The sequence below is a fragment of the Erigeron canadensis genome, chromosome 4, assembly GCF_010389155.1.
Source record: "Erigeron canadensis isolate Cc75 chromosome 4, C_canadensis_v1, whole genome shotgun sequence".
NCBI lineage: Eukaryota > Viridiplantae > Streptophyta > Magnoliopsida > Asterales > Asteraceae > Erigeron > Erigeron canadensis.
Genome location: NC_057764.1, coordinates 44,210,277 through 44,236,446, shown reverse-complemented (window position 1 = coordinate 44,236,446; position 26,170 = coordinate 44,210,277). Strand labels below are relative to the sequence as shown.

At 36.0% G+C, this 26,170-nt stretch overlaps 4 protein-coding genes across 4 annotated transcripts; 1 reads left to right on the top strand and 3 right to left on the bottom strand.

The window, feature by feature from the left end:
• The first annotated feature begins 5,640 nt into the window (after positions 1–5,640).
• LOC122595225 (hexokinase-2) lies at positions 5,641–10,388 on the top strand. Its single transcript, XM_043767562.1, has 9 exons — positions 5,641–6,119; positions 7,425–7,569; positions 7,680–7,862; positions 8,067–8,141; positions 8,515–8,670; positions 8,978–9,076; positions 9,191–9,321; positions 9,570–9,651; positions 9,739–10,388. The coding sequence occupies exons 1-9, from the start codon at positions 5,848–5,850 to the stop codon at positions 10,090–10,092; spliced, it is 1,497 nt and encodes a 498-aa protein (XP_043623497.1). The 5' UTR covers positions 5,641–5,847; the 3' UTR covers positions 10,093–10,388.
• Positions 10,389–11,213: 825 nt separating this feature from the next.
• On the bottom strand, positions 11,214–12,420 carry LOC122595674 (probable 3-hydroxyisobutyrate dehydrogenase-like 1, mitochondrial). Its single transcript, XM_043768094.1, has one exon. The coding sequence runs from the start codon at positions 12,377–12,379 to the stop codon at positions 11,360–11,362; it is 1,020 nt and encodes a 339-aa protein (XP_043624029.1). The 5' UTR covers positions 12,380–12,420; the 3' UTR covers positions 11,214–11,359.
• A 1,368-nt stretch (positions 12,421–13,788) lies between these two features.
• LOC122598213 (mitochondrial import inner membrane translocase subunit TIM17-2-like) lies at positions 13,789–14,628 on the bottom strand. The gene has a single exon (XM_043770815.1). It carries the CDS (start codon positions 14,501–14,503, stop codon positions 13,910–13,912), a length of 594 nt encoding a protein of 197 aa, XP_043626750.1. The 5' UTR covers positions 14,504–14,628; the 3' UTR covers positions 13,789–13,909.
• A 7,534-nt stretch (positions 14,629–22,162) lies between these two features.
• On the bottom strand, positions 22,163–25,499 carry LOC122597703 (rho guanine nucleotide exchange factor 8-like). Its single transcript, XM_043770272.1, has 7 exons — positions 25,385–25,499; positions 25,136–25,290; positions 24,485–24,559; positions 24,152–24,400; positions 23,594–23,914; positions 23,350–23,448; positions 22,163–22,303 (listed from the first exon to the last, which is right to left on the bottom strand). The coding sequence occupies exons 1-7, from the start codon at positions 25,497–25,499 to the stop codon at positions 22,163–22,165; spliced, it is 1,155 nt and encodes a 384-aa protein (XP_043626207.1).
• Between the last annotated feature and the right edge of the window lie 671 nt (positions 25,500–26,170).

Below are 26,170 nucleotides of genomic sequence, written 5' to 3'. Positions count from 1 at the left end.
ATTTTTTTATAAAGGAATACAAATATAAAAATCTTTAAAAAAATAAAGTTACCTTGATAAGTTTCATTGAAGGATGGAACATAGATGAAAACATGATGAATAAAAGAATTATTTTAATGATTTTATTATGTAAATTTTCTGCCTTTGGAAGCTGGGATGATTTAAAAAGGAGAATTTTCTTTCAATCTTTTTTTTCTTTCAAAAAACAAATCAACAAAACATTGTTAAGGATGCAAATTAAAACTTTAAGGTTTAGCAATGAAAAGTAAAAACTAAATCTTTTATTGATATTTGAAAAATAACTGTAGCTTAAAGTTATATAACACTAAAAGCATAAATACAAACCAAACTAATCTCTTGATTTAAAAGTTTTAACTTGCCAGGTATGATAATAGATATTCGACCAGATATATATTTATCTCATCTGATTCAGCTTTGGTGGAAATGGATGATGTTTAGTCATTTATAATATACTATATTAAAATTTCTAATAAGCTTATTATATTAATTTTCATTTGCTTTTTTTTCTATATATATTCATAATATTTCAAGGTGTCATAACTAACAAACATTGGTTATATTGTCTAGTATTCATGTTTGTTGTAAACTTGTAATTAACAGACGTTAGTAATATTGTCTGTCGTTCATTTAATTATTATTTGTCGATTTCTTTTAAAGTTTGGTATTTTGTGAACAAAAAATATTTTTTGATATCTCAAGAGTCAAGAATATCCATTCCCTTACTTTATTCGATACATATGAATGTGAAACGAATGAATTGATATCGAATGAATGTAAATGTGAAAGTAAATATGATTTCGCCTAATACATATGTAATCTACTTTTTATCCTTGCTCTTACAACCGAACCACACCTTTATGTTAATAAAAAAGTTTTAGTGTCCGTAAACGTTTAATTAATGTTGTGGAAGCCAATATATCTATAATATTATTAAAAGAGAGAGTTGGAGTACACTTCGCACCCTTAATCCACCTCTTTGAATCTAATCCTCCCTTCTTATTAATTCTCTAAATTTTTAATATTAATCTAAATTAAGTTACATTTTTTAGTTTTCCATCACCAATTTACACTTTAACCCCAATCTAAAATAATTAATTAATTAATAATATAACTAAAAGAGGGGGTTGGGGATACACTTGGCACCCCTAATTCACCTCCTTGAGTTTAATCCTCTTTCTTTATTAATTCTCTATTTTTTTAATATTAATCTAAATTAATTTACACTTTTTAGTTTTTTATCACAAATTTACACTTTAACCCCAATCCAAAACAATTAATTTACACTTTTTGGTTTTCCATCACCAAGTTACACTTTAACCCAATTTAAAATATTTAACTTACACTTTTTGATTTTTCATCACCAATTTACACTTTAACCCAATTTAAAAATAATTAATTATATTTTTATATAGTTTACACTTTTAGAATATAAGAAATTGTAAATTTTTTATTTAGCTAAATTTAAAAAAAAAAGGTAAATTGGAATCAATATTTATATGGAGTTAATTTTCGTATGTTTCTTCTTTGGGCGGATAATTTTTTGAGTATTTTGATCGATGGGGTGGCTATTCAGCTAGCAAATTTTCAAGTTGATTTTGGTATATTTATTTAATATATTTGAATTCTAATTTTTTAACTTTGATTAATATATTTTGAGACTACCCGTCCATTCTGAACACTAGTTTAAAGAACATTAATTTCGTAATAACCATTCAAATGATCCCATTGAAAGTTTAGAAGGTCAAAATTAATTTACCTTTCGTCTATTGTTTTGGAAAATATATCTTTTGTTTTATGTTAAATACTTTTTCTTTAGTCCATATTCATATGCTCCATCAAATATGACAAAACTATTTCAAGTCATTCTCAAAACTCATTTAATAAAGTGAATTTCCATCTTAAAATAGAAGTATTATGACTGAATATATTTGGAATGGTGTCTCTCGTTGTATTTAAAAACCAAATTTTATGTTTTCAAAACCTAAAATATATGTTTTTATTTGTTTTTTCAATACTATGTTTTCTCTTTAAGGGAAATATAGATTATTACTTTTTTTTCGTACTTTTTTTTTTTTTTTCGAGTGATTAATTGTGTAATGTGCTAACAAATCTCATTACATAAATATCCTAAGAATAACTAAGAAAAAATGTTCAAAAAAGTTTACCAATCCATCTATACTCTCTTATGAAGAGTATTGAATTTCTTAAAATTCAGCACCTTTTTTTTCTTCCCAAAATACCCCTACTTAAACATAATAACCTTAGATACCATCCTTTCTCTCATTCTCTTTAATCATTACACACTCTCATTGACATTCTATCATCCTCCGCCACCGCCCTCCTTCTCCATCGCCTCCCTCGCTCTCCACCACTGCCTCCTTTTTATATTGTCATCACTTTCTAGCCGCCGCAACACGCAGACACTATACTCGTATATCTTAATTAGGTTGGTTACATCTAAATTAAGTAAATGACTTCTCCAAATAATTTGAATACGGGAAAATATCTTTTAATTTATAAATAAATGAATTAGTTAATATAGTAAAACATAATCTCAAACATTATAACTTAGTCGAACACACAAAATATTTCCATACTCAAAACAACTACCAAACTTTCATATAGGAGAATTGTTTTTGAGTTTAATATATAAACAAGCTAGAAAACAACTAAACTCAAAGTTAAAGTATACGTGTATATTCATGCAAGTATGTATGCGTGCAATTAGAATAACATTTGGAGTAGAGTTCTACACTTCTACAGGGAATTTGACTTGAGCCATAATTATATGAAAGTTTTTAGTTAGACATCAAATTTAGTTGTTTGATAATGACAAGATAATAAAGTATTCCCATTAACTAATAAGAGCAAAATATAATGATATTTGCAACACAATCCACACCTTTAATATAAGGGAGCGTTTGGTTCACATAATGTTTTTAAAGGAATTGAAATCTGTCAAAGGAATTGAAATTTGAAGGAATTGAAAACTGAATGGATTGAAATTTGATGGAATTAGAATTTGAAGGAATTATAATTTGCATTTTGTTTGGTTGGTCGGAATCAAATGGAATGGAATTCATAATAATATATTTTTATAAAATTTTAATTTGTTTTTCTAAATGTGTATAAAATATTATTAATTTTTATATAATAATAAAAAATATTATAATATAATAATTATATATATATATATATATATATAATATTAAAATTTTTTACAATCTAACATTATTATTTTATAAAGTAAATAACTATTTATTAATTAATTAATTTATATAAAATAAAAACAAACTTTTATAAAATAGAAGTAAGTTTATATAAGTACTGACTTATTTCTGAATAATAATAAATATTAATTTTATAATATTAATAAATAATAATAATAATACTTTTATATATAAATTAGGTTAATAATATTATATTAATTAATACTAATAATGATAATAATAATTATTATTATCATTGTTAAATGGTGAATTCCATTGGAATTTAAAACTTTCCATTCAATTTGCCAAAGGAATCTTAAATTCATTCATATGATGGAATTCAAATGATTCCAATTCCAATTTCTTACGAACCAAACAAGTCATGGAATGGAATCCGAATTTCATTCTGGTCAACCAAACATGATATGGAACGGAATTCAGATTCCAATTCCTTCGAATTCCAACGAATTCTGCGAACCAAACACCCCCTAAGTATTTTTGTAAGGAATAAACATGATACAGAAAGTCTACCTTAGATCAAATTTGTACAAACTACAATTTGAGATTTTAAGGTAAGTATATGGTAAACTTTATTATCAAGAAGTTGAATCATTCCCTAATTCAATGATGCGATATACAAGTCAAGTAATGAAACGTAGAAAAAATACACATGAGAAGAAAATTATCTTCATACCATGATCTCATAATATCAATTTATTCAAGTTATAAGTATTCATATGGATCCTTAAAAAATGATGAAAACCAAGGGACTAATCTAAGCCCTTGGATCAAACAATCATCAAAATTCAATCAAACAATGATTGGTTACTCCGGCGACATTGTCCAATCATATTTGATTGGTCAAGCCAATCAAGCTTGATTGGTTACTCCGGTGAATTACTCAGGTGAATTACTTCGGCGACATTTTGCTAATCGTATTTGATTGGTCAAGCCAAATCAAGCTTGATTGGTAATCACTAAGACACTAACGCCGTCGAATCTTCTCCGGCGACTTCTCCGGCTAATCAATTTCGTTTTCGGGTGGATACGGAACGGGCCAGAGACCCTTATCAGTTCTAAACTGTCCGTCAAGGGACGCATATGAGAATGGTATGGATTTGATGGATGACGATCCAAGATATGGTTGAATGTGATTTTTCCGGCGACACTTTGATTTTTCTGGCGAGCTCGAAAATAGTGTTTATTGGCTAGGGTTTGTGTGGAATGTGTTTTTGAGTGATTTGGTACAAGTTTCATGCATTAATTCGAAGAAACAACAAAGCTATAATGTTTTTAATTTTTCCGGTGAGTTTTTTAAGTTTTCCGGCGAGTATAGATCGGATTAATTTCTGGTCAGAGTTTGTTCGCGGTGTGTTTGTGAGTGTTTTGCTATAAGTGTGATGTTCTAATTCGAAAGAACGAAGGTTTTATCGTCGTTTGAAGTTTTCCGGCGAAGTTGTGTGTGTGTGTGTTCGATGGGGGGAAGGAGACAAGGGGAAGGGGAAGGGGAGATAAAGGGTAGAGATTTATTTTTGAGAGGATAATCCAATGACTAGGATTTGTTCATTGGTTTTCATGTAGAAAACTAGAATCAAATGAACAAAACTCATAAATTGAATTAGATGTATTTTTCCATATAATCAAACTTGAATTTGACAACCACCCACTTTTAACAATTCGCCAAAAAAATTGACCCTGAAACATTTTTTTTAAGAACCACTTTTACAATTAGCTAAAAATTGACCTAAAAACGTTTTTTGTTTAAAAGATCACTTTTTACAGTAAGTAGACACTCCATGATTTATTTGTATTCTATCTATCTAAATGATAAACACTTTTGATGAAGTTATAAATACTAGGATTTTACACCGTCTATGACATATTGACATTTGTTCGTTGTCATATTTATATCATTTTCATTTCATGAATTTGGTAAATTCATATATGTAGGGATCATTTAAAACGAGTTGAGAAATTATCAATCCATAAATAAATAAGTGGATAATACTAAATTAATAACTGAAAAATCTGAAAAATGACTATAAATCCGGATTAAATCCAAATAAGATTTAATGTACACCGACCTGTATATTTACTTAATATTAAAAAAATGCAATTCTAATACAACAAAAATACTAATACTGGTAATTTGTAATCTTCTCATTCTTAACCAAAACCAATACAAAATTATCTAGTCTAGTACTAGTATAAATACAGATACATATTTGTCATAATTTTTTATCGATTGTCGAAAAAACGGATTAAAAGGATCCTCGAATTTGTGATTTAAAGATAAGAAAAAATATATTTTTATTTTTATATGAATATATATTTCTGGCATATATAAACACATCTTGTCTCTATCTCTCAGTTGCTTCATTCGTCTCTTTTTACACTATTGCTTTGCTTCACATTCATTCATGTCTTTTTATTAAAAAATAAAAACAGATATTCCAATTTACTTGATTTAATATTATAAATCAAGTTCAAATCTTTTTCATCAAAACATTAATTATTTCCAAAAGGGTATTTAAATCTTGAATATTTTTGTTGTGGGTATAAATCTTTTTTGTAAATCTTGATCTTGGTGTTAAATTCTTGAAAACTTTGCTATACAATGGGAAAAGTGACGGTGGCGGCAGCGGTGGTGTGTGCCGCCGCTGTATCTGCGGCGGCGGTGTTGGTGGTCCGGCAAAGGATGAAGAATTCCGGCAAGTGGGCTAAGACTATTGATATATTGAAAGAGTTTGAAGATAAGTGTGAAACTCCGATTGGTAAACTCCGGCAAGTGGCTGATGCTATGACGGTGGAGATGCACGCCGGACTTGCTTCTGATGGTGGTAGTAAGCTCAAAATGTTAATCAGCTATGTTGATAATCTTCCTACTGGGTATGCATACATATAACTTTCTGTATCTGGATATATATGTCTAATATATCTATACATCTATATATTTATGTATTAATAATCTGGTGATTTAATTGAGAATATATGTGACATGCTGAGTTTTTCTTTTTCAAGATTTGGGTTAATTTGGGATTGGGTGTGTTTGACTTTATAAGTTTTTGACCATATTTTTTTCCACAATATTTTGAAGAATTGGTGTGTCAATTTATTGAGATTTGGGTATTGCATTTAACTTTAGATAGCTGAGATTTGTTAAAAGTTAATATTTTTTAAGGTTCCTAAAGTTTAGGACTTTAGGCTAAGTTTGAATAAGTTGTTTTGACCTTTAGTTTTGGTTTAGGGGTTGTTGTATGTTAAAGTTTTGTGATTTATTAGTACATATGAGTAATAGTTTAATGTAGTTTCAATTACTTAGCCACAATGATCTGCCTTTGAATTTTTAGGTGGACTAACTATGATTATGGTTTCCGATGATTTACCGTCAGATATAGTAGTAGAATACTTTAATATGTATAGAGAAATAGACAGACTGTTTTTTAGCTATAAGAATCTACAACCTTGCAGTTACAAAAGGTGTGTTTTAACAGCTTCTTTGTTGAAAAAGAGGTTTAGGAATCTTGAAGCAGTAAAATACTCTCTTGTTAATCAATAATATATTGGTTTCTAGTTTTGAAATTCCCACTTTTACGAGTTTAATGATTGTCATTGTTTTATTATTCCAAAAATACCGAATTTTGTGTTTACCATTAGTTTTAGGCTAATTTATCTGAGATTCTGTTCTAACAGTTGTTTGTGCTTTGACATTTATTAAGTGGTCTACTTGGTTGCATTTTTGATGTAATTTTAATCTTGTTTCTGTTTAAGGATAATTTACTTTAAGCGAATGCGTGCTTCATTAAAGTATTTCCTTATATTCTCTTGGTTTTGTATGTAGATAGAGAAATCGAAAAGAAAGAGAATCTTCTTATAGTGTGTATCTTAAGATTCGTTGATGTTGATACATTAAGTAATTGAACACTTGCAGATTGAACTCACACTTCCGGACTTTTAACCAAATCTTGATAAAAAAGCCTGTAAATTAGTACATTTGTGTTTTTTCGCGTTAATATAACCAGGCTTAGTTAAAAGCTTAGTGTGTTTGTATGTGTACTTTTATATTGACCATTGTGATTTGAAGAGTTCTTATATTACAACTTCTAAACTGTTGCTCTATATACGATATCTTTTACTAGTGAAGTGATGAAATCATAATAAGAGATGTCATGACCATGTTGTTTCTTCCTCTAGGGATGAGACGGGTATCTTTTATGCTCTAGACCTTGGCGGTACAAACTTCCGTGTTCTTCGTGTGAAGTTGGGCGGAGGAGAAAACGTGAAAAAGGAGTTTGAAGAAGTTTCAATTCCTCCGAAGCTCATGATTGGGAAATGTGAAGTGAGTAGTATACTACTATTTACTATCTTTCTGATCTGAACATGAAAATCTTATCATATTGGTTTAAAAGATTTTTATATGATTGACGTGGTCTATTTTCTGGTTTCTAGGATTTATTTGATTTTATTGCTGGAGAACTTGCAAAGTTTGTGGATACAGAGGGCGAAGATATGCACATTCCAGCTGGGACACAGCGAGAACTAGGGTTTACCTTTTCTTTTCCTGTGAAACAATCATCAATTGCTGGGGGAACTCTTGTTAGATGGACAAAAGGATTCAACATTGCGGATGCGGTAAGTCTCGAATAACTATGTTCTTTCTGGATTCCATGTTTTCTAGACGGTCATTTTTAAAGTAAAAGTTACATATTTACCCAAGATCATTATTAGAGAATACATATGGTATTTTGTTTTTTTTGTCTGCACTTCCCTGATTCATCATTACATAAGGGTATATTGTTTTCATTTATGCGGTTTAAATGGTTTGCTTTATAACAGGTTGGGCAGGACATCGTAGAAGAGTTGACAAAAGCAATGGAAAGGGCTGGCCTTGATATGCGTGTTTCAGCTTTGGTAAGTTGATTTTTTATGCTTTATTGAGTTCATATTTAGGGGAGGGGTTTTGGATGTTTGTTTGACAAGTGATCATGTGTTTTTGAATAATAAGAATTTGATGTCAAAATAGAATGGTGGAGAATATGTTTGTAGCGCCTCTCAATTTTCAGTTTGTAGTTGAATAAACTGAATTTGCTGATCCAAATAGAAGAAAACTAGTTATGCGGACTCCAGGCTGATAACCAGTTGAAAAGGAATATCCATACACTTCGTTGGTTTTAAAATATATTCTGTCACTACTTTGTTGTGCACTATACGAAATGGGTCTAATGAATTCAAGATAAGATCAAAGTGAGTAGTAAACGTTCATGACTTTTTGCTAACCATGCAGGTCAATGATACAGTTGGAACTTTAGCTGGAGGCAGATACAGTAATAAGAATGTAATTGCTGCTGTGATATTAGGAACCGGAACTAATGCAGCATATGTGGAGCGTGCAAATGCAATCCCCAAATGGCAAGGCCTGCTTCCTAAGTCCGGAGAGATGGTTAGTGACTTTCATTATCTCTTGAGTTTGCTCTGGGCGGCTAAATGAGCGGGTTGGGCTAGTTGGAAATTGGTCAAGACGGATAGTTTGTTATGTCAAAATGGGCCAGCCATGTTGACAGACTAAAACGTTTGTCTGAAATTTGAATGTTTGTTCGTCAAATAAGTCATAATGCCCCCTCAAATGATTAATGTTAACTTGCTATCTGAAGAATAAAATGTAGGAAATTGCCCCCTCAAAGTGTGAATTTGGCATTGGGTTAGTTGTTCTATTAGCATAGATACATGATGGTTGATAATATGTGCAGGTTATAAACATGGAATGGGGCAACTTCAGATCATCACATCTTCCTTTGACGGAGTATGATGAAAGTCTTGATAGTGATAGCTTAAACCCTGGAGAACAGGTATAGATTTTGATCTAGTATTTTTTGTGGTTATTTCTGCTTTCCATTTCATGGCCCCCACTAATGATCTAAATTTTTTTCGTACTAACCTTGTATGTTATGTTTCTTAAAAAGATCTTTGAGAAGATTATTTCCGGAATGTATTTGGGAGAAATTGTGAGGCGGGTCTTGCTGAAGATGGCTGTAGAAGCAGAGTTTTTCGGTGAAACTGTCCCATCCAAACTTGAAAAACCCTTCATCTTAAGGTATGTCGCTGAAAAGCCCTTCATATTTGATATTTCGTTCTAGTAGGAGCCGTTTAATGGTGGCTGTTTTGCCCATATATTATGAATGGGTTAATTTGGGACTATGGCGTATCTAAGACAGTTGTAATCTATCCATTGCCATCTTAAACCCGGTATAATGGGCAAGTGCAATCCTTGTGGTCAATTTGGTTGCATATATTGTCTGGTTACACTTTGTTTATTACATATATTGTTTGGTATGGATGCAGGACCCCAGATATGTCTGCAATGCATCATGACTCAACCCCCGACCTCAAAGTCGTTGCAGCCAAGTTGAAAGATATACTCGATGTACATACTGTGCCTTATAATTAATCAAATATGAGTCAGATGTATGCAATACATAGATTTATATATGTTTGATCTGTTTAATTGCAGATATCCAACACTTCTTTAAAGATGAGAAAAGTAATTGTGGAGCTATGTGAAATCGTTGCTATGCGTGGTGCTCGTCTCTCTGCTGCTGGAATCCTAGGAATCCTCAAGAAGATAGGAAGAGATGTTGTTAAGGAAGGAGAAGAAAATCAGAAGTCAGTAATAGCAATGGATGGTGGGCTGTATGAACACTACACCAAGTTCAGATCCGCAATGCAAAGTGCTATGAACGAGCTATTAGGTGAAGAAGCTTCCAAGAACCTCGTAATAGAGCTATCAAATGATGGTTCTGGCCTTGGTGCTGCTCTTCTTGCAGCTTCTCATTCTCAGTACCGGGAATACATTGAGTCCCCATAGACTTGAACCGGCCTGTACATTTACTTTTATGTTATTCGGATTATGAATTGGAGGACTTTTTTGTTTTATGATATTTGTTTGCAAGAGTCCCCATAAGTTATGGGGTATGCAACATGCTTAGGCTCTGATGACCACCTATAGTGTCACATGGAAATGTATGTTGTTTTAAGATATATTAGCGAATAATAAAAGCAATGTGTTAGAATTCTTAAATTCAAAATGACATATGTCCTTGAGTCATAGATACTTTGTTTTTCAGTTTTGTAAAAGTTAAAGATGGGTTTTTCTTCTTTGTAGATGCGTGTATCCATCCATTGTTGTTGGATGTTTCTTTAATACAATTTAGTTATTTCCGATTGCTGTGTGAAAACATGATAGATTGATTTACAAGTTTTTAGATGTTTGGAAACTTTTGGGTTAATAGTCCCGGTAAGGGATACTGTGATACACAGTAACAAGCCAAATCGACCTGATTTGAAGTAGACAAAATAATTTGGTGATCAAAGAGTACGTCTATCTTTGGCCTAAGATTTTTGTCACTTCTTTCTCACTTAAACTTGTCATTTTGGATGCAAAATTTCACTAACTAAACAGTAAACACCATTTTAACGTCAATAAACCTCAAAAGATGAGGAACATCATGATATCATAAATTCTTCATTTAATTAACTGTCCATATATCAAAGTATCAAACACATCTATCTTTTTTCAAAATATAGCCAAACACTTATCTTTTTCACCCACAAGACCAAAATAGCAACTGATAGTAAATGTGTTTGTTGGTTCACCACAATGTTCTGTGATGCGACACTTGATCTAATCAATAACCATCATTTGAAACAATGTACATATGGACATGACTCGACACTGTTGAAACGAACATCTTTACTCAAAACATACTTCGATCATACATTTACAGCTCGCACGCATACGAGGAACATAATTATAACTCTTTACCACCAATATCGATCATTCATATCGATAATGGCACTTCTTTAGATTTATCTAAATCTCATGTCTCCTAAATTCAACTACATAAACCAGGCTAAATCATAGATTCAAGACCACCAAACACATACATTTTCAAAGATATACAACATAAACCAAACAAACATCAAGTATACCATAACAAAGTTAACAAATTCTATTACTTTAATCATGTAGGTATCCTTAATATCATTCAAGGCTTCAGGATCATGCAAAAACACAAGTAGATGACAATTATTATTGATAAACGCTAATATTTCACAAGATCCCCACACACCATTCAACCTAAGCTAATATTATTAAGCCTTTCGAGCGACAAAACAAGAGCTTGTGTCCCTAAATCACCTTCACCATGAGCCTTTAGCGACACATAAAGCTGTTGGGCAAGAGCCAAACCGGGTAATGAAATCCCCATTTTCTCGCATTCCCTTAAACAAATCCCTAAATCCTTAACAAAATGATTAACATAAAAACCAGCTTCAAAATCTCTTTTTAATATCCTTTGACCATACAATTCTAATGACTTTGACCCAGCTGCACCTGTTGATATTGCATTCAAATATACATTTAAATCAAGACCGCTTTTATGTGCATATATTAACCCCTCAATTAACCCAACCATGGTAGAAGCTATAGTTACTTGATTTGCTAATTTACCAAATTGCCCTTTTCCTGACCCACCCATATAGTTGACTTTTCCTAACAAGCTAAAAACTGGGCTCAACTTTTTGATGATAGACTCTTCACCGCCAGCGAATATCGAGAGCGTGGCGTTCAACGCGCCACGGTCACCGCCGGAAACCGGCGCGTCGACAGCAAAACATGATTTTTCTGCGGCGGACTTGGCGATCTCGACGGCTAAAGAAGGTTCGGAAGTTGTCATGTCGACCAAGATTCCGGCAGGGGAGAGACCGGCGAGGGCACCGGAGGTGGGGTGCAGGAGGACGTGACGGACGTCAGATGGGTATCCGACGATGGAGAAAACGACGTCGGATTGAGTAGCGAGGGCGAATGGTGAAGGGGCCCAATGGGCTCCGTTGTTGAGTAAGGATTGGGCTTTGGATTTGGTTCTTGTGAAGATGGTGACAGTGTAGCCGGCCTTGATGAGATGAGAACACATGGATTGGCCCATGACGCCGGTTCCGATCCAGCCGATGCGCGTGTTTGATGGGGTGATGAGGTCGGTGGGTGTGGACATGGCGTGTTGGTGGTATGTGGTGGTGGGTTTTGGGAGGATATGAGAGTGGAAATGGAAGTGGAGATAGGTGAGTGAACGGATGAGTGAGTTGGTGGTTCTCATTGTTTTTATCTATTATTATAGCACCTATTTTGTTCCACAAATGTTTTCTTCAATACATATATTTATCGTATCCAATTTCTTGCAAATTTTTAAAGTAATGTTTTTACCGTAGTTGATACTATAATAAATATCATTGTATCCAATTTGTTGTAACTTTCAAATAATCGAATGGTGTTTTACAAAGAAAGAAAGAAAGAAAAATCGATGGAGAATATGATTTCTTCTTTGAGTACCTTTATCTAAAGTCCAAAACAGATTCAAACTTGTAACATATTTCTAACAAAAGTCATATGTATTTGGTTTGTTAACAAGTTCCTATATAGATTCAACAAAACATCATCTATTATTGTTCAATGAAGCATCTTAAAATAAACTTAACTTACAGAAGGCTAATATTTTATTTCTCCATCATAGTTATGTCTCTTAAGAATATATATGCTCTATGTTCAAGTTATGGTGGTGTTGAATTGCATCCTACCCCATTGCTGGCCTTGAACCGGTCGTGGGATGCACCAGATGGTGGTGATCACTCTATGTCGGGGTTCTGAATTGTAGATGTGATAAGACTACAATTAATTCTGCAAGTAAATATGTTTTTCAAACACATGGAACCTAAAAGAGGAAGCTCAGCAGTGAAGTGTATTGTCTAGTCCCTGAACTTGGGACACCCGTTTAACCATTTCTCACACGAAACCTGGTTCATATGCAAACCCACACGTATGTTCAAGTATCATGAGAAAAACACCCAATTAAGAAATACACTTTTACTTATGATATGACTGTCTGGCTGAGTGGTCCAAGGCTCCGTTCCAAAAGATCTTTGGGTTCAAATACTTTCGAGTATCTAGACTTGTTTAGACACAAGCTCAAAGTGGTAAAACCGAGCATATTCATATCATCATATGTTAGTTTATGATATAACCTAGATGTTCTGAGTTCATCAAACTCTACTCTAAAGAGGGGCATGACCAGATTAAGAGTGTGGTTTTCCAAATCCTGACTGAAATTGAGCTCAAACTATCCTATAGGTCGGCCGTGCAATCAGTGATTTAGGGTCCAAAACGCAGGAAGTATGTATGAGCATACAGAACCTTACTATGCCCACTGGCAACATTATTTCAATACCAATTAACAAAAAGATGCTCAGCCTTGTGTCAAATGAGAGCAAAATAATTTGTGTCAGATTTTACAACATGTATAATAATAGTAGTAACAATTATGACTAGCTAGGGTATAAACATCATTATATATAATCATATATGTTTCAAACTATGCAGGGGACTAATAGAAGACAGACCCAAGCAACAAGCTAGAAAAATTGGATCCCCCATCCAAACACATCATATGTAAATCATCATAGCAAATCACCAATTCTAGAAACCCAAGCAAAGATCTTAAAACAGATTAAATTAACTAAACATAACATATTATTAGAGAATAAACTAGGCTAACAACTTCCATTACTTGTTAATCAGAAAAAAAATTTAATCAGGTCAATCAAACATGCATGTATGAATTGAATTGGATTGATCAATTATATTCAAAAGCCGGGGGGATTGGCGAATCCAAAACTTCCGTGGTCACCTTTTCCTTGACTTGCTCTTTCTTCCCGCCAAAAAGCCAGCCCGGGCCAGAATCGGAAGGCAGAGGTTGGGGCTGCTTTTCTTGTTCTAACATAGCTTGAGAGGTAGCTACTTGTTGAGCATGACTAACAGACTTATTAATCATAATCCCGGCACCTTCAATCATAGCCAAAAAAAACCCACCCATAGCCGCAGACCGAGCAACAAGAGGAAGCCCTTGTCGCAAGGAAAGGATCCCTCCGGTAACTGCACCCGATAGAATCGAGTTCCATGGATCTTCCTTCTGCCGAAGGTACACCATGCTGCAATCACACACAGAAAACAAACCACCCCATACAGCAAACGCCCCGCCAGTTCTTGGCGCATTCATACGCATACCATCTAAACCGCCCTTAAAACGGTGACCCCATGGTGATTGCCACACACCTTTTCCGAAGTGCCAAGCGGATCCGCCAGCTACACCCATGCTGAAGGCACTCCCCACATCGCCTAGGATTCGGTCCGGGCATGGTTCGCGTTTAGATTCCGGTAGTGTACTCATATTGTTATTATAATTAATTAGGGTTTATGATCGATCGAGGGGCCAGGGTTTATACTTTATATTAATTGGCCGGCCGGGGCGGGTGGGGAAATTAATATATATTTGATGTCGTCAAGGACAAGAAACAAAACATTAACTTGTTTCACAATATATCCTACTTGTTTGGCTTTGTACGTATTTATATTTAGATAGATTTTTTTTGCTAAATACACCCTAATGTTGTAGTTTAGGTGAATAAAAAATATTTATGTGAATTCACTTGCGGAACTAAGATCGAAGGTGATTTGTAGCACAAATCTTTTTTGTTAGCCTCGTATTGCTGCAAAGTGACGATAACGCCTAGATTGTTACAAATTTAACACTTTTTTAAGGATATATATTTGTCTATTTTTGGTGGGTTTATAAGAGTTTTTGGAGTATTCTTTTCATATTTATCAACACAATTACATCTTTATAAGTTATATTGATAGCAAAAATATTTAGAAAGATTAAAACTAGATACATTGACCGGTATTCCATATTTATTTGACCCGTAGCACCAATAAAAAATAAATTATTTTTAAAAATTCATACTACAATAAAAATTTAAAGGACCCATATCTCGGACTACCCCAGTGTGTGAATTTAAGTTATATACTCATATTGAAAAACTTATCTTATCTTGAAATGTTATAAATAATCCGTGTATTTGACAGGGACATAAATGTAGTCTAGTTCTAGTATATATATATATATATATATATATTATATGACAATACCAAATAGCTATTAATTGACCAATCATACTCTCAATTTTCTAAAAGTTAATTAAATCATCAAATGTCTAAACTAATTTACACTTATTTGTTTTTTCTGCCATCAATTTACACTTTAACTCAATGTCTAAATAGTTAATACTTTATTGCATGATGACTATTTAATAATAACATATACATAAAAATTAGACATGTTACAACATTTGAATTAATACGAGTTACAATTTATATCAATATTTAATTTTATATTATTTTTATTAAAAGGTTTATCTATGTCATTAGGCTTTTCTTTTGTAGAAACACAGCCAGTGGAGGAGGCATTAGGGGGGATGGCCCCGCCAACCTTCCATGGCAAGCCAACAATGAATCGGATATCTATACATAAAAATTCGACCGTTTTGTAATTCCGGTGGAGGGTTTTTGTAACAAAATAAATGGTGTAGTTGTTTTAATGTCATACGTGATCTACGCATATGGGGAGCTGGGAAAGTATAATATGGTGGAGGTGGAAAGTTTCTGGGGAAGATGTAACATTGTAATTATTTTAGTTTTTTAACTTTTAGATATGGAAATTGATTAATCCTCCTAATTAAATAGTTTAAAGATCCTTTTAATCATGAGATGATGACATGTGAAAAAATCAAGAGGCAAGATTAGAAAAGAGAACTAATAGATAACATATGTCACATTCTTATAATTTTAGGAGAATTGTTAGGCTATTCTTTAGGAAATATTATACAACATAATTCATTTATCAACATACTTTATGTTTAAACTTTTGGCTATTGATGACGTTAATTTTTAATTCGTTTCTGTTTGTACACCAAATCGCATTAGGGTTTAAAAGGGGTTTTTAGGGGGTTTGGACTATTTGTTGGCGATTCCCATATGGTAGAGAGTAAGCCTCTTTACGCCAATTAATTATGATTGTTAGCCGATTAGGATCGTGTTGTTGTGTTCCTCTTTGAGTTTACGTATGGATGAAAATAAATAGGTGACTCTTCCTCCTGCGAACTCTTCTGAGTCGCTTTTAAAGGAGGATCGGGAGAGAGAAACTTGTCAATCGGTTTTTTCGTGATCTTTTAGGGATAGATTTAACTTCCTAAATTAATTGGAACTGATCGTCCGTATTTTAGGGAAGAAGAGATTTAGGCAATCTCTTTTTTATTCAAATATTATTTCCAGTTGGGCGCCTTCCCCACGCAGGTTCCTTCGTAACGCTGCGGGTTAGCACTTATCCGTTTGGCAGGCCTTTCGTAGCGTAATATGGATACACCATCAAGCCCCCTAGTCCAAGGGGATGATTTTTGCCAAATAGGCATTCCCTTGGACTATATTTGAAATATGCTTCATTATGAAAGGACATGTGGCAGTTAATGGGAACCAAAAAGTCGCTGCACGTATCCCTAGGTCTGTGATCGACGGTTGGGATTTTTACTCTTCTGTGCCAAAACAGTTTGCTGCGCAGGAATATTTATTGTTTCAATTGAATTTCTGCCTTCAGTCATTTCGCTGCTCCCTTCCCATAGGTCACTGTTTCCACTTTTTCTTTCACATACTCCCATCTCGTTTTATTTTCTTCAAAAATCTCCGTCTTTTGTTGTTCTCGCCAAGTTCTAGAGCCATGTTAAAAAGAAAGGTTACCGACATCGATGATGACTCTGTCTCGGACAAAGGGAAGGGTCTTGCTGCGTTTCCTCCCATCTCCTTTTCTGGTGATTCTTTTCGAAAATTCATGGAGGAGGAACTTTTATCTGATAACATGAGTGAACGAAAAAATCTCTTGGTCCGTGGTATGTGTCAGGAATATGAGTATTCTCAAGATATGTTGAAGGAGTCCCAGCTTGTCATCACTAGTTTATTTGACCGGGTTGCCTACTTGGAGAAGCGCTTATCTGAGCAAGATGTGGAGATGAAGGTGTTGCGTGCGGGTTTGAAGAGGCGTCATGATGAGCTTTTGGAAAAGGATCTGGACAATGTTGAACTTCGTCGGGAGGTAAAAGTGTTTGTGAAAGAAGTAATTCCCCATATTTTTGAAACTCTTGCTCTAGGGCCAGAGGCTGTTGCTTTAGTTGATGCCGTCATGAATGCTTCGAAGAAGAAAGGGATGGCTTTTATTCAGCATTCCGATTAGCCTCCTGAATATCTCCAGGCTAAACAGGTGTTCGAAGAAGCCATCTCAAAGCTGGTGAATTACCAGAGTAACTATGTTCATGATCTCACCCACCTGCACAATACTGGGGCGCACAATTTCCTAGTCGTGAAACCCCGGTTTGGTTAACTATAATAAATATTTTTAAGACTTATTTTGGTATGTACCTTTTAATCTGTTTTGATGTCAAACTATGATACCCATATGCATGTTTAACAGACGGTTTAGTTTCTTATTTTACTTATGATATGTTTTATATGACCATATTCTGTGTGCTTATAAATATCATTTTATAGCAAAATTTTCTATTATTGGCTTGAGGATTAGTTTTTAGAAGTAGTTAAAACTTGCTTCTCTTACGTGATTACGTGTATAAGGTTAGCTTATTCAGGCGTCCCTGTTAGCTTGTTCCCTTTTTACGAGGGTAGCGACCCCCCCCCAAGGCGAATATCACCTTGACGCTTTTGCCCCAGCCGTACGGGACTTTCTGCGGTTTTTCTGATATATATATATATATATATATATATGGCCATTTTATATATATTTTGTTTGCATTTTCCCATAGGATTTTGATGCTTGAATGAGGCACTTGGCCAAATGTATGTATGAGCAGAATTACTTGCAGGCATTTTTATTTAGTACTACATATATTTTAAAAGGGAAAGGAATTCTAACATTAGAATTTCCGCAAATTTGAGCCATTCCATGTCCTGTCAACCGGAGCTCCGTCGGGCGTCTCCAGCTCGTATGCTCCTTTTCCAAATGCTCTCCTTACCCTGTATGGACCCTCCCAAGTAGGTCCCATTTTTCCAGTGTATTCTTTTTCGCTCGTGCTATTCAACCGCAGTACGTAGTCACCAACTTTGAATGTTGTTGGGTTTACCCTTTTGTTGTAATACCCTTCAATCTTCTTTTTAAACGCGGCTTCTCTGATGGCGGCGATTTCTTGTCGTTCTTCCAGCAAATCCAGGTCTATCCTTAGTTTGTCTTCGTTCCCTTCGGTGTTTATCATCCTGTGGGTAGAGACTTGGAATTCTGCTGGGACGACACCCTCCGTTCCGAATGCTAGACTGAAAGGGGTTTCTCCGTTGCTTCGTTTTGGCGTTGTCCTGTTGGCCCATAAGACTAGTGGTAGTTCATCTATCCATCCCTTGTGGTTTCGCCCTAAGCGCTTCTCCATTCCCTTAATTATTTCCCTGTTGGTTACCTCCACTTGCCCGTTCCCTTGGGGATGGTAAACGGATGTGAAGGATTGTTGAATTTGCAATTGCTTGCAGAATTCTGGGAAAACGCCTTTGGCAAATTGTGGGCCATTATCTGAGACAATTGTATGAGGTATTCCAAACCTGCATATGATGTGTTCCCATACAAACTTCTTCATTTGGTCTCCGTTTGTCGTGGCCAGCAGCTTTGCCTCCACCCACTTGGTGAAGTAATCGATGGCGACAACCAGGAATTTTTTCTTGTTTTGGGCTTCGGGAAGAGGTCCCACAATGTCGATGCCCCACTTTATGAAGGGCCATGCCGAAGTGACGGAGGTCATATCATTCTTAGGTTGTCTCGGGACCTTGGCACGTATCTGGCATGACTCGCAATTTTTCAATAATGTTGTGGAGTCCTGATGCATTGTCGGCTAAAAATACCTTAGCCTCACAGCCTTCGTTGCGACGGATCTTGCTCCTGCATGTGCTCCGCAGATTCCTTCATGTATTTCTCGGATGATCATTTCTGCTTGGTTTGGACCTACGCATCGGAGCCATGGCGTGACGAAGCCTTTCTTGTACAGTTTTTTATCTTGGATCTTATATTGCGGGGCTTTTATCCTTATCTTTCGGGATTCGTCCTTGTCTGCGGGGAGTATTCCGCTTATTAGGTACTCGTAAATGGGGGTCATCCAATTTTTGCCCTCTTCCTCCACAAGGTCAGAGACTTGTTTTTCATCGATCGATCTTTCCTTGAGGACTTCTACCAGTACTTGTTTCCCTAGGTGTCCGAATGTGAGTGAAGCTAGCTTGCTCAAGGCGTCTGCTTTTTTGTTTTGGTTCCTTCGAATGTGCTCTATTTCAAAGTGACTGAAACATTCCATCAGTTCCTGCACCTTTTGTAGGTATAGTTTTGTAGTATCCTGCTTGGCTTCGTAGTCCCCTTTTACTTGGTTTGCGACCAATTGGGAATCGACATATACCTGTAGGTTGCGGATCTTCATATCTCTAGCGATCCGAAGTCCTGCTAGCAATGCTTCGTACTCAGCTTCGTTATTTGTTACTCCAAACTCAAATCTCAGAGCATAGGTAAATTCTTTGCCTTCAGGACTGACTAGCATCAGACCGGCTCCACAGCCATCGGAGCTTGCGGCTCCATCGGTGTACAACTTCCATACATCATTTTCGACGTTCCCCAATACTTCGAGTGACACAGAGTGTGTCATCGAGTTTTCGCCTTCGTGGACTTCGCTAATGAAGTCAGCCAATACTTGCCCTTTAATTGCATTCCTGGCCCTGAACTCAATGTCGTGCTCCCCCAATTCGATGGCCCACTTGGCCACACGTCCCGACTTTTCTGGCTTAAGCAATATCTGCCTTACTGGCTTATCAGATAATACAACGATGGGATGCGCCTGAAAGTACCTTCGCAACCTACGTGCTGCGTGGACAAGGGCCAAGGTCCGTTTTTCTAACTCGGGATAGTTGGCTTCTGCGCCTTGCAGGACTCTGCTCACGAAGTAAATGAGTATCTGTTGTTTATCCCTTTCTGCCACAAGCACAGCGCTGACGCATTCAAGTGAGGTGGCCAGATACACGTAGAGTATTTCTTTTGGCTTTGGGGTTGTTAGCGTTGGCAGGTCCGCAATATATTTTCTCATCTGTTCCAGAGCTCTTCCCGCCTCCTCTGTCCATGTGAAATTCTTATTCTTGAGACATCCTTTCAACACTTTCAAAAAGGGTAATTGCTTGTCGGCTCCGCGTGAGAGGAAGCGGCTAAGGGCGGCAAGTTTGCCATTCAGGCTTTGGGCTTCTTTGATTGTCCTTGGTGCCGAAATTTGCTTTAACTTATTTATCTTTGAGGGATTTGCGTGGATGCCTTTGTTACTTACATAATATCCTAAAAACTTGCCTTCCTCTACTCCAAACGAACACTTTTTGGGGTTGAGTTTCATGTTGATTTTCCTGAGGTTCCCGAAGGTTTCCAGGATATCTTCGATGAGTCCCTCTTCATCCCTGCTTTTGATAACCATGTCGTCGACGTATGCTTCTAGATTCCTTCCTATCTGTGTAGCGAAAGCCTTGTCGACTAATCTTTGGTACGTAGCTCCTGCGTTCTTAAGGCCGAAGGGCATCTTTCGATAACAATAGGCTCCATTACTGGTGTAGAAGGCTGTCTTGTCTTCATCTTCCTCCGCCTTCTGTGTCTGGTGATATCCTTTGTATGCATCCAAAAAGCACTTTAGCTTATGCTCTGCTAACGATTCTACTTTCCAATCAATCTCCGGGAGGGGGTAACAGTCTTTTGGGCATGCCTTATTGATATTTGTAAAGTCAACGCACATCCTCCACCCTCCATCTCCTTTCTTGACCATTATCGGGTTAGCGATCCAAATAGGGTAGACTGACTCCCTTATTATCCCTGCTTTGAGTAGTTCGTCCACCTCTTTCTTGGCAGCCTCATCTCTTTCGGCGGAAAGGTTGCGTTTCTTCTGGTGAACAGGCTCTATATGCTTGTGCTCCTTCAGACGATGCTCCGTGACGAAGGGTTTTCCTTCCAATGTCAGGGTTCTTGGAACCCCCGTCATATCTGAATAGTCCCATGCAAAGACATCTACATTGGCCTATAACAGTTTTTTAAGTTTGTGCTTGCACCCTTCTGAAAGTTGGGTACCTATGGAGATCGTTTGTTCGGGAAAGTTCGGGTTAATCACCAACCTTGTTGCGTCCTCTTCTTCCTGCGTTTTCATGGGGGTAGGTGGGATGTCGTCATCTACCCTTTTCACATCATTGATTTGTTTTATTGGCTCGTAGAGGAGTGAATCGATCCTATCCCTGTTTCAGATTGGAATTTAATGACCCTATGGATGAAAGAGGGGACCATTTTCATCCTTTGCATCGCGGGTCTTCCCAAAATTATATTGTAGGGGGATGGAGATCGTACTATCGAGAGATCCAGCGTCTCCGTTCGCTCGTGTATCCCATCTGTGATGGTCACGTCTAGGTCGACTTCTCCCAACGGCCATGCATGTTCCCCGGAAAAACCTACCGATGGTCCCCGGGAATCCGTCCTTCGGGCTCATATGGATTCTGGCATTTTGAGGAAGCAGTGTTCGAAGATAACGTCACACTCACTCCCCCCGTCCAGATACACCCTCCAGACGTCAACATTGAATACAGTGGCTTGGATGATGAGCGGATCGCTCGAAGGTTCGTTTTCTCCTAATAATGGGAAATAAAAACCTTCCGACGTCGTTTTGGCTACAGTCAAGTCGCTGATTCTTGCTTGTTGAATGGCCAGAGCAGACCTTCTTCCTCTCGTCATCCTGTCTTTTTTCTTTACCATTTTCATAGCGTAAGATGCACAGAACGGTATATTAGTGGGTTTTTCTAGTTCAATAGAGCGGTCCCACGGATGGCGCCAATGTTTGTACACCAAATCACATTAGGGTTTAAAAGGGGTTTTTAGGGGGTTTGGACTATTTGTTGGCGATTCCCATATGGTAGAGAGTAAGCCTCTTTATGCCAATTAATTATGATTGTTAGCCGATTAGGATCGTGTTGTTGTGTTCCTCTTTGAGTTTACATATGGATGAAAACAAATAGGTGACGACTCCTCCTGCAAACTCTTCTGAGTCGCTTTTAAAGGAGGATCGGGAGAGAGAAACTTGTCAATCGGTTTTTTCGTGATCTTTTAGGGATAGATTTAACTTCCCAAATTAATTGGAACTGATCGTCCGTATTTTAGGGAAGAAGAGATTTAGGCAATCTCTTCTTTATTCAAATATTATTTCCAGTTGGGCGCCTTCCCCACGCAGGTTCCTTCGTAACGCTGCGGGTTAGCACTTGTCCGTTTGACAGGCCTTTCGTAGCGTAATATGGATACACCATCAGTTTCTTCTTATCAGACTAGTGGATAAGTAAAAAGACCGTATCGACGTTTGAATCGGTCATGAAAACATTGGTGATCAAGCCTTCTATCATACATAATTTCTGGCTCCGCCGCTGAACACAACTGCACTGTTAAGTCTTGACGATATTAATAGTCGAACATGTGAAACACTTTTGTCAATATTTTAGCATCACATTTTATTTTTGCTTTAATTATTATTTAATTCTTTACATTTGAATTTACCGATTTATTTTTTCATATAATTTTTGGAAAGAAGATTTAAATAAATGTTAATAGAGGAAAGCCTTAGTACAGTACTACAAAATATCTTGAAATCTCGAGCCTAATATTATGACTATGTAAAGTAAAAAGGATCGAAAACGGTCTGCAGGGTAATGGCCTGTACTTCATTGACTTGGATGAAGTCTCGATCGATCTCCACTAGCTCTACGTACGCACTCTTTTTCGACTTGTTGATTTTTAAATGAAGAACTTGCTCTCCATTGGGGAATCCTTTAATGCCGGGCTGTTGGGCTTCTTAATCCATAAGCCTCGAGCTTTTCAATGTATGTCTGCTTTGCTTTTGTTAGAATTTTAAGGTGTTTAGTAGTCTTTAAGTCATCAGCTCCATTCTGTTCCATTTCATCAAATTGATCCATGGCCCACGACCCTTTTGTATCCGATAGTGTTATCATCAAGGTAGGAGATCCTCTAGGACTGTGGCATGGAGTAGTTCCAACTTTTGATTGACTGCGTGCACCTGCGGCTGATCTGCTTGGAGATGCTGGCATGAAATTTATTGATTGGTTCTTCTTGATCCCCCCGAATAATGAACTTTGCTCTACTTCATCTGCGCTGAGAACATCTTCTATGTGAATCATTACATTGTTTGCTAAACTCTGTAGCACTCTTGAATAGCTCTCGAGTATCGAGTGACCTATATCCTACATAGTTCAAAAGATAACAATTTATATCTGATGAGGGCTAAATTGCATAAGATCAGTTAACCAACTAACCTTTTTGTGCTTAGCCCATAAAATAAAATAAATAAATAAAAGAGAAAGAAAGACAAGGTGTGTTAGGTCATACTTTATTGTGCTCGATTTTGCTAATATCTAGTGACGATTGAGGAAGCCCCGGGAATTTTTGTTTGATTAGGAGCAAAATCTCTTCTGCTCTCTCTTCAAAGACTTCTCTCCTTTCCAAGCTTATGATTGAACTCCATGAAGACTTGACATCCTTTTGATTCATCTTTCTCTTCCATATGACAATTGAAGCTTCCATTTTGTTCTTTAGCTCCATTACATTTTGATCCGATGACATGTCCATGGTCGATAGGAATTGTTCACCATCAAAAAGCTCATCTGTAATGCTCTTGTAGATTGAATCTCCGAGACTAGTTTTTCCGTTCTGTATATCACAAATCATTGCATAAGGTACATATCATAAAGTCAACCACTAATATCATAGATGGTAAGTTTGAGCCATGTAGATATGTTTTATCCCTTAAGGAGCTAAGGGTTAAACGGGTCAATGATTTAGAGGCTACCAACTCAGCTCTACCCGGTTTTCACCTGTACTAAAAGTTACCCATTTTGACACATTATATGTCTCCTTAGCTAAAACAAAAGAAAATTTTAGAATTACTTTTGGGAGAGTATCAATGTAGGTCTCAGGGATCTCCATTTCCGAAAGAACTTGAGCATTGATGGCCATCGACGCTTTTAGAACTTGGTTGCAGCAATACTTTTGATGTTGCATCCACTTTCTTGATTCATCCGAAAGTCCTCCGGGAGGAACTTTAACTCTAGGTGTCCACCATTTATCAATGGATTCATCTGCATCCTCAGGCACATACCAGAATCCTTTCTGGTTTTTGAAGTTGTCTAAACAATCCTGAAACATGTATCTAGACCATTACTTCACTTGTAGCTATAACACATTTGACTTTGACATGATAGTTTGTTTGAGAATCATTACAATTAGCATTGCATCAAGCTTCTTTAATGCGGGGATGTTCATGTGTAGATCACTTCGTTGTTGTTGCACCATAATCTGCAAAGAACAGAATCAGAAAACAGAATCTGAGGTATATAAATTAATACTGTATATAGTTATAAGCGTAATTATTCTGGCCCATTTACTTGTAAAAGTGCTACAAAGGGGAACATGCCAAATGAGCTGACCCGTCCAACAGATTGAAAGCCGCCCATATTTAGATAACCGTGTTTGACATATTAATTAATTATATGTATGAAATTAGAGATAGCTAGACTGCATCAAGATTCAGTCATATGACTTATATTTGTTCCTAAAGTTTAGGAGTTTTAGATTGTTCCACAAGTTTAGAGGTTTTTATATAAACTCTCCTGTATTCGATTAGCACTCACATGCAGCTCTATCCAATCTACCAGTCCGGTACCATCATGGCGGTGACGAGCCAATAGAAAACTACTTTGAAGTTAACTTGGTTTAATTACATATGTACCTGATCGAGTACCTCTAGCTAGTTCATATATATTTATAGGTTAATAAAGTATTTTGTTTCCTAGATTCATCACTAGTTTGTTTATTGGACCACTTAATTATAATCATATTAAAGCACAAACGAAAGTTCGAATTAATAATGACCTCCATGTTCGATCCATCTTTGTTTATCTGTTGAGACGGTACGAACTCAACGATGTTATCAGTCACCGACAGGAGCCAACTTATTTCTTTTCTCCATTTCTTTTTTCTATCTTCTGGAATTGGAGCAAGTTTATTCCGTTTTCCAAATACAGTAGCTGCATATTGCCCAAAAATCTGAAGATAAATGAATCAAAAACTTCCCATTTGTTTGTGTAACATTGAACCAATTTGAAAAAAGGTAAATATTACCAGCAAGATGTGTAATTGCATTCGATATAGCCAAAGCCAACGAAACTCCATTGCCACGACCCGACATATCTTCTCCTAAAAGCAGCCTCACAAATGTTACCCTCATTTGCTCCATGTCTACAAAACAAAAGTAGTAAATAAGAGTTGATTTCCCACATCTGTAGTACGTATAAGAACAAATACAAAAACATCAAAAGAAACTTACCCGAATAAGGCTCGTGTTTAACCTCAAGAGCTTGATTGTTTTTCGACATGTTGCTTCGTGTTAGAGTTTCTTGTTTTCTTATTTTGATATATATCACTTTTAAATGTTTATGTTTTGGTGTGGTGTGATTTTAAACATGGGTGCCTGTTCATATTAAAGAATGTAAAAAAAGTTTACTTTTGAAAGAAAACATGGGTAGCAGAAAGTTCATGCAGGCATGACATTCAAAGGTCAACTATCAAAACTATCTTTTTTTTATTCCATACTTGTTATTAGTATTTGCTAGCTAGAAGTCCGATATATAGGCAGGCTGGCTTATTGTAGTATGAACCGTTTCTAGTGTCAGTCTACTCCGTATATATTACTTAGGATATTTGCATTTTTCGGTGAAACAATAATTTGGTCCTTACCAGACTTGGTAATTGGTATTTTACTACAAAAATTGTTTGTGGCATGAAATATCGTAATGTAAAAAAAATAAAAATGGATTCATGTAAAACACAAGCAAATAACTCAGGGAATTCGTTCATGTAAATGCCTAGAATGAATCCATGTCTTCTTTTTTTCATAAACATTTGATG

Coding starts and splice junctions, on each gene's coding strand:
- LOC122598213 (XM_043770815.1), bottom strand. CDS start 14,503: ATGAGTACACTACCGGAATCTAAACGCGAACCATGCCCGGACCGAATC.
- LOC122595225 (XM_043767562.1), top strand. CDS start 5,848: ATGGGAAAAGTGACGGTGGCGGCAGCGGTGGTGTGTGCCGCCGCTGTA. Junction 8,671..8,977: donor TTCCTAAGTCCGGAGAGATG/GTTAGTGACTTT, acceptor TAATATGTGCAG/GTTATAAACATGGAATGGGG. Junction 9,077..9,190: donor GCTTAAACCCTGGAGAACAG/GTATAGATTTTG, acceptor TTTCTTAAAAAG/ATCTTTGAGAAGATTATTTC.
- LOC122597703 (XM_043770272.1), bottom strand. CDS start 25,499: ATGGAGCAAATGAGGGTAACATTTGTGAGGCTGCTTTTAGGAGAAGAT. Junction 25,291..25,384: donor TGCAATTACACATCTTGCTG/GTAATATTTACC, acceptor GGCAATATGCAG/CTACTGTATTTGGAAAACGG. Junction 22,304..23,349: donor ATGTTCTCAGCGCAGATGAA/GTAGAGCAAAGT, acceptor TATCCCTAAAAG/ATCACGAAAAAACCGATTGA.
- LOC122595674 (XM_043768094.1), bottom strand. CDS start 12,379: ATGAGAACCACCAACTCACTCATCCGTTCACTCACCTATCTCCACTTC.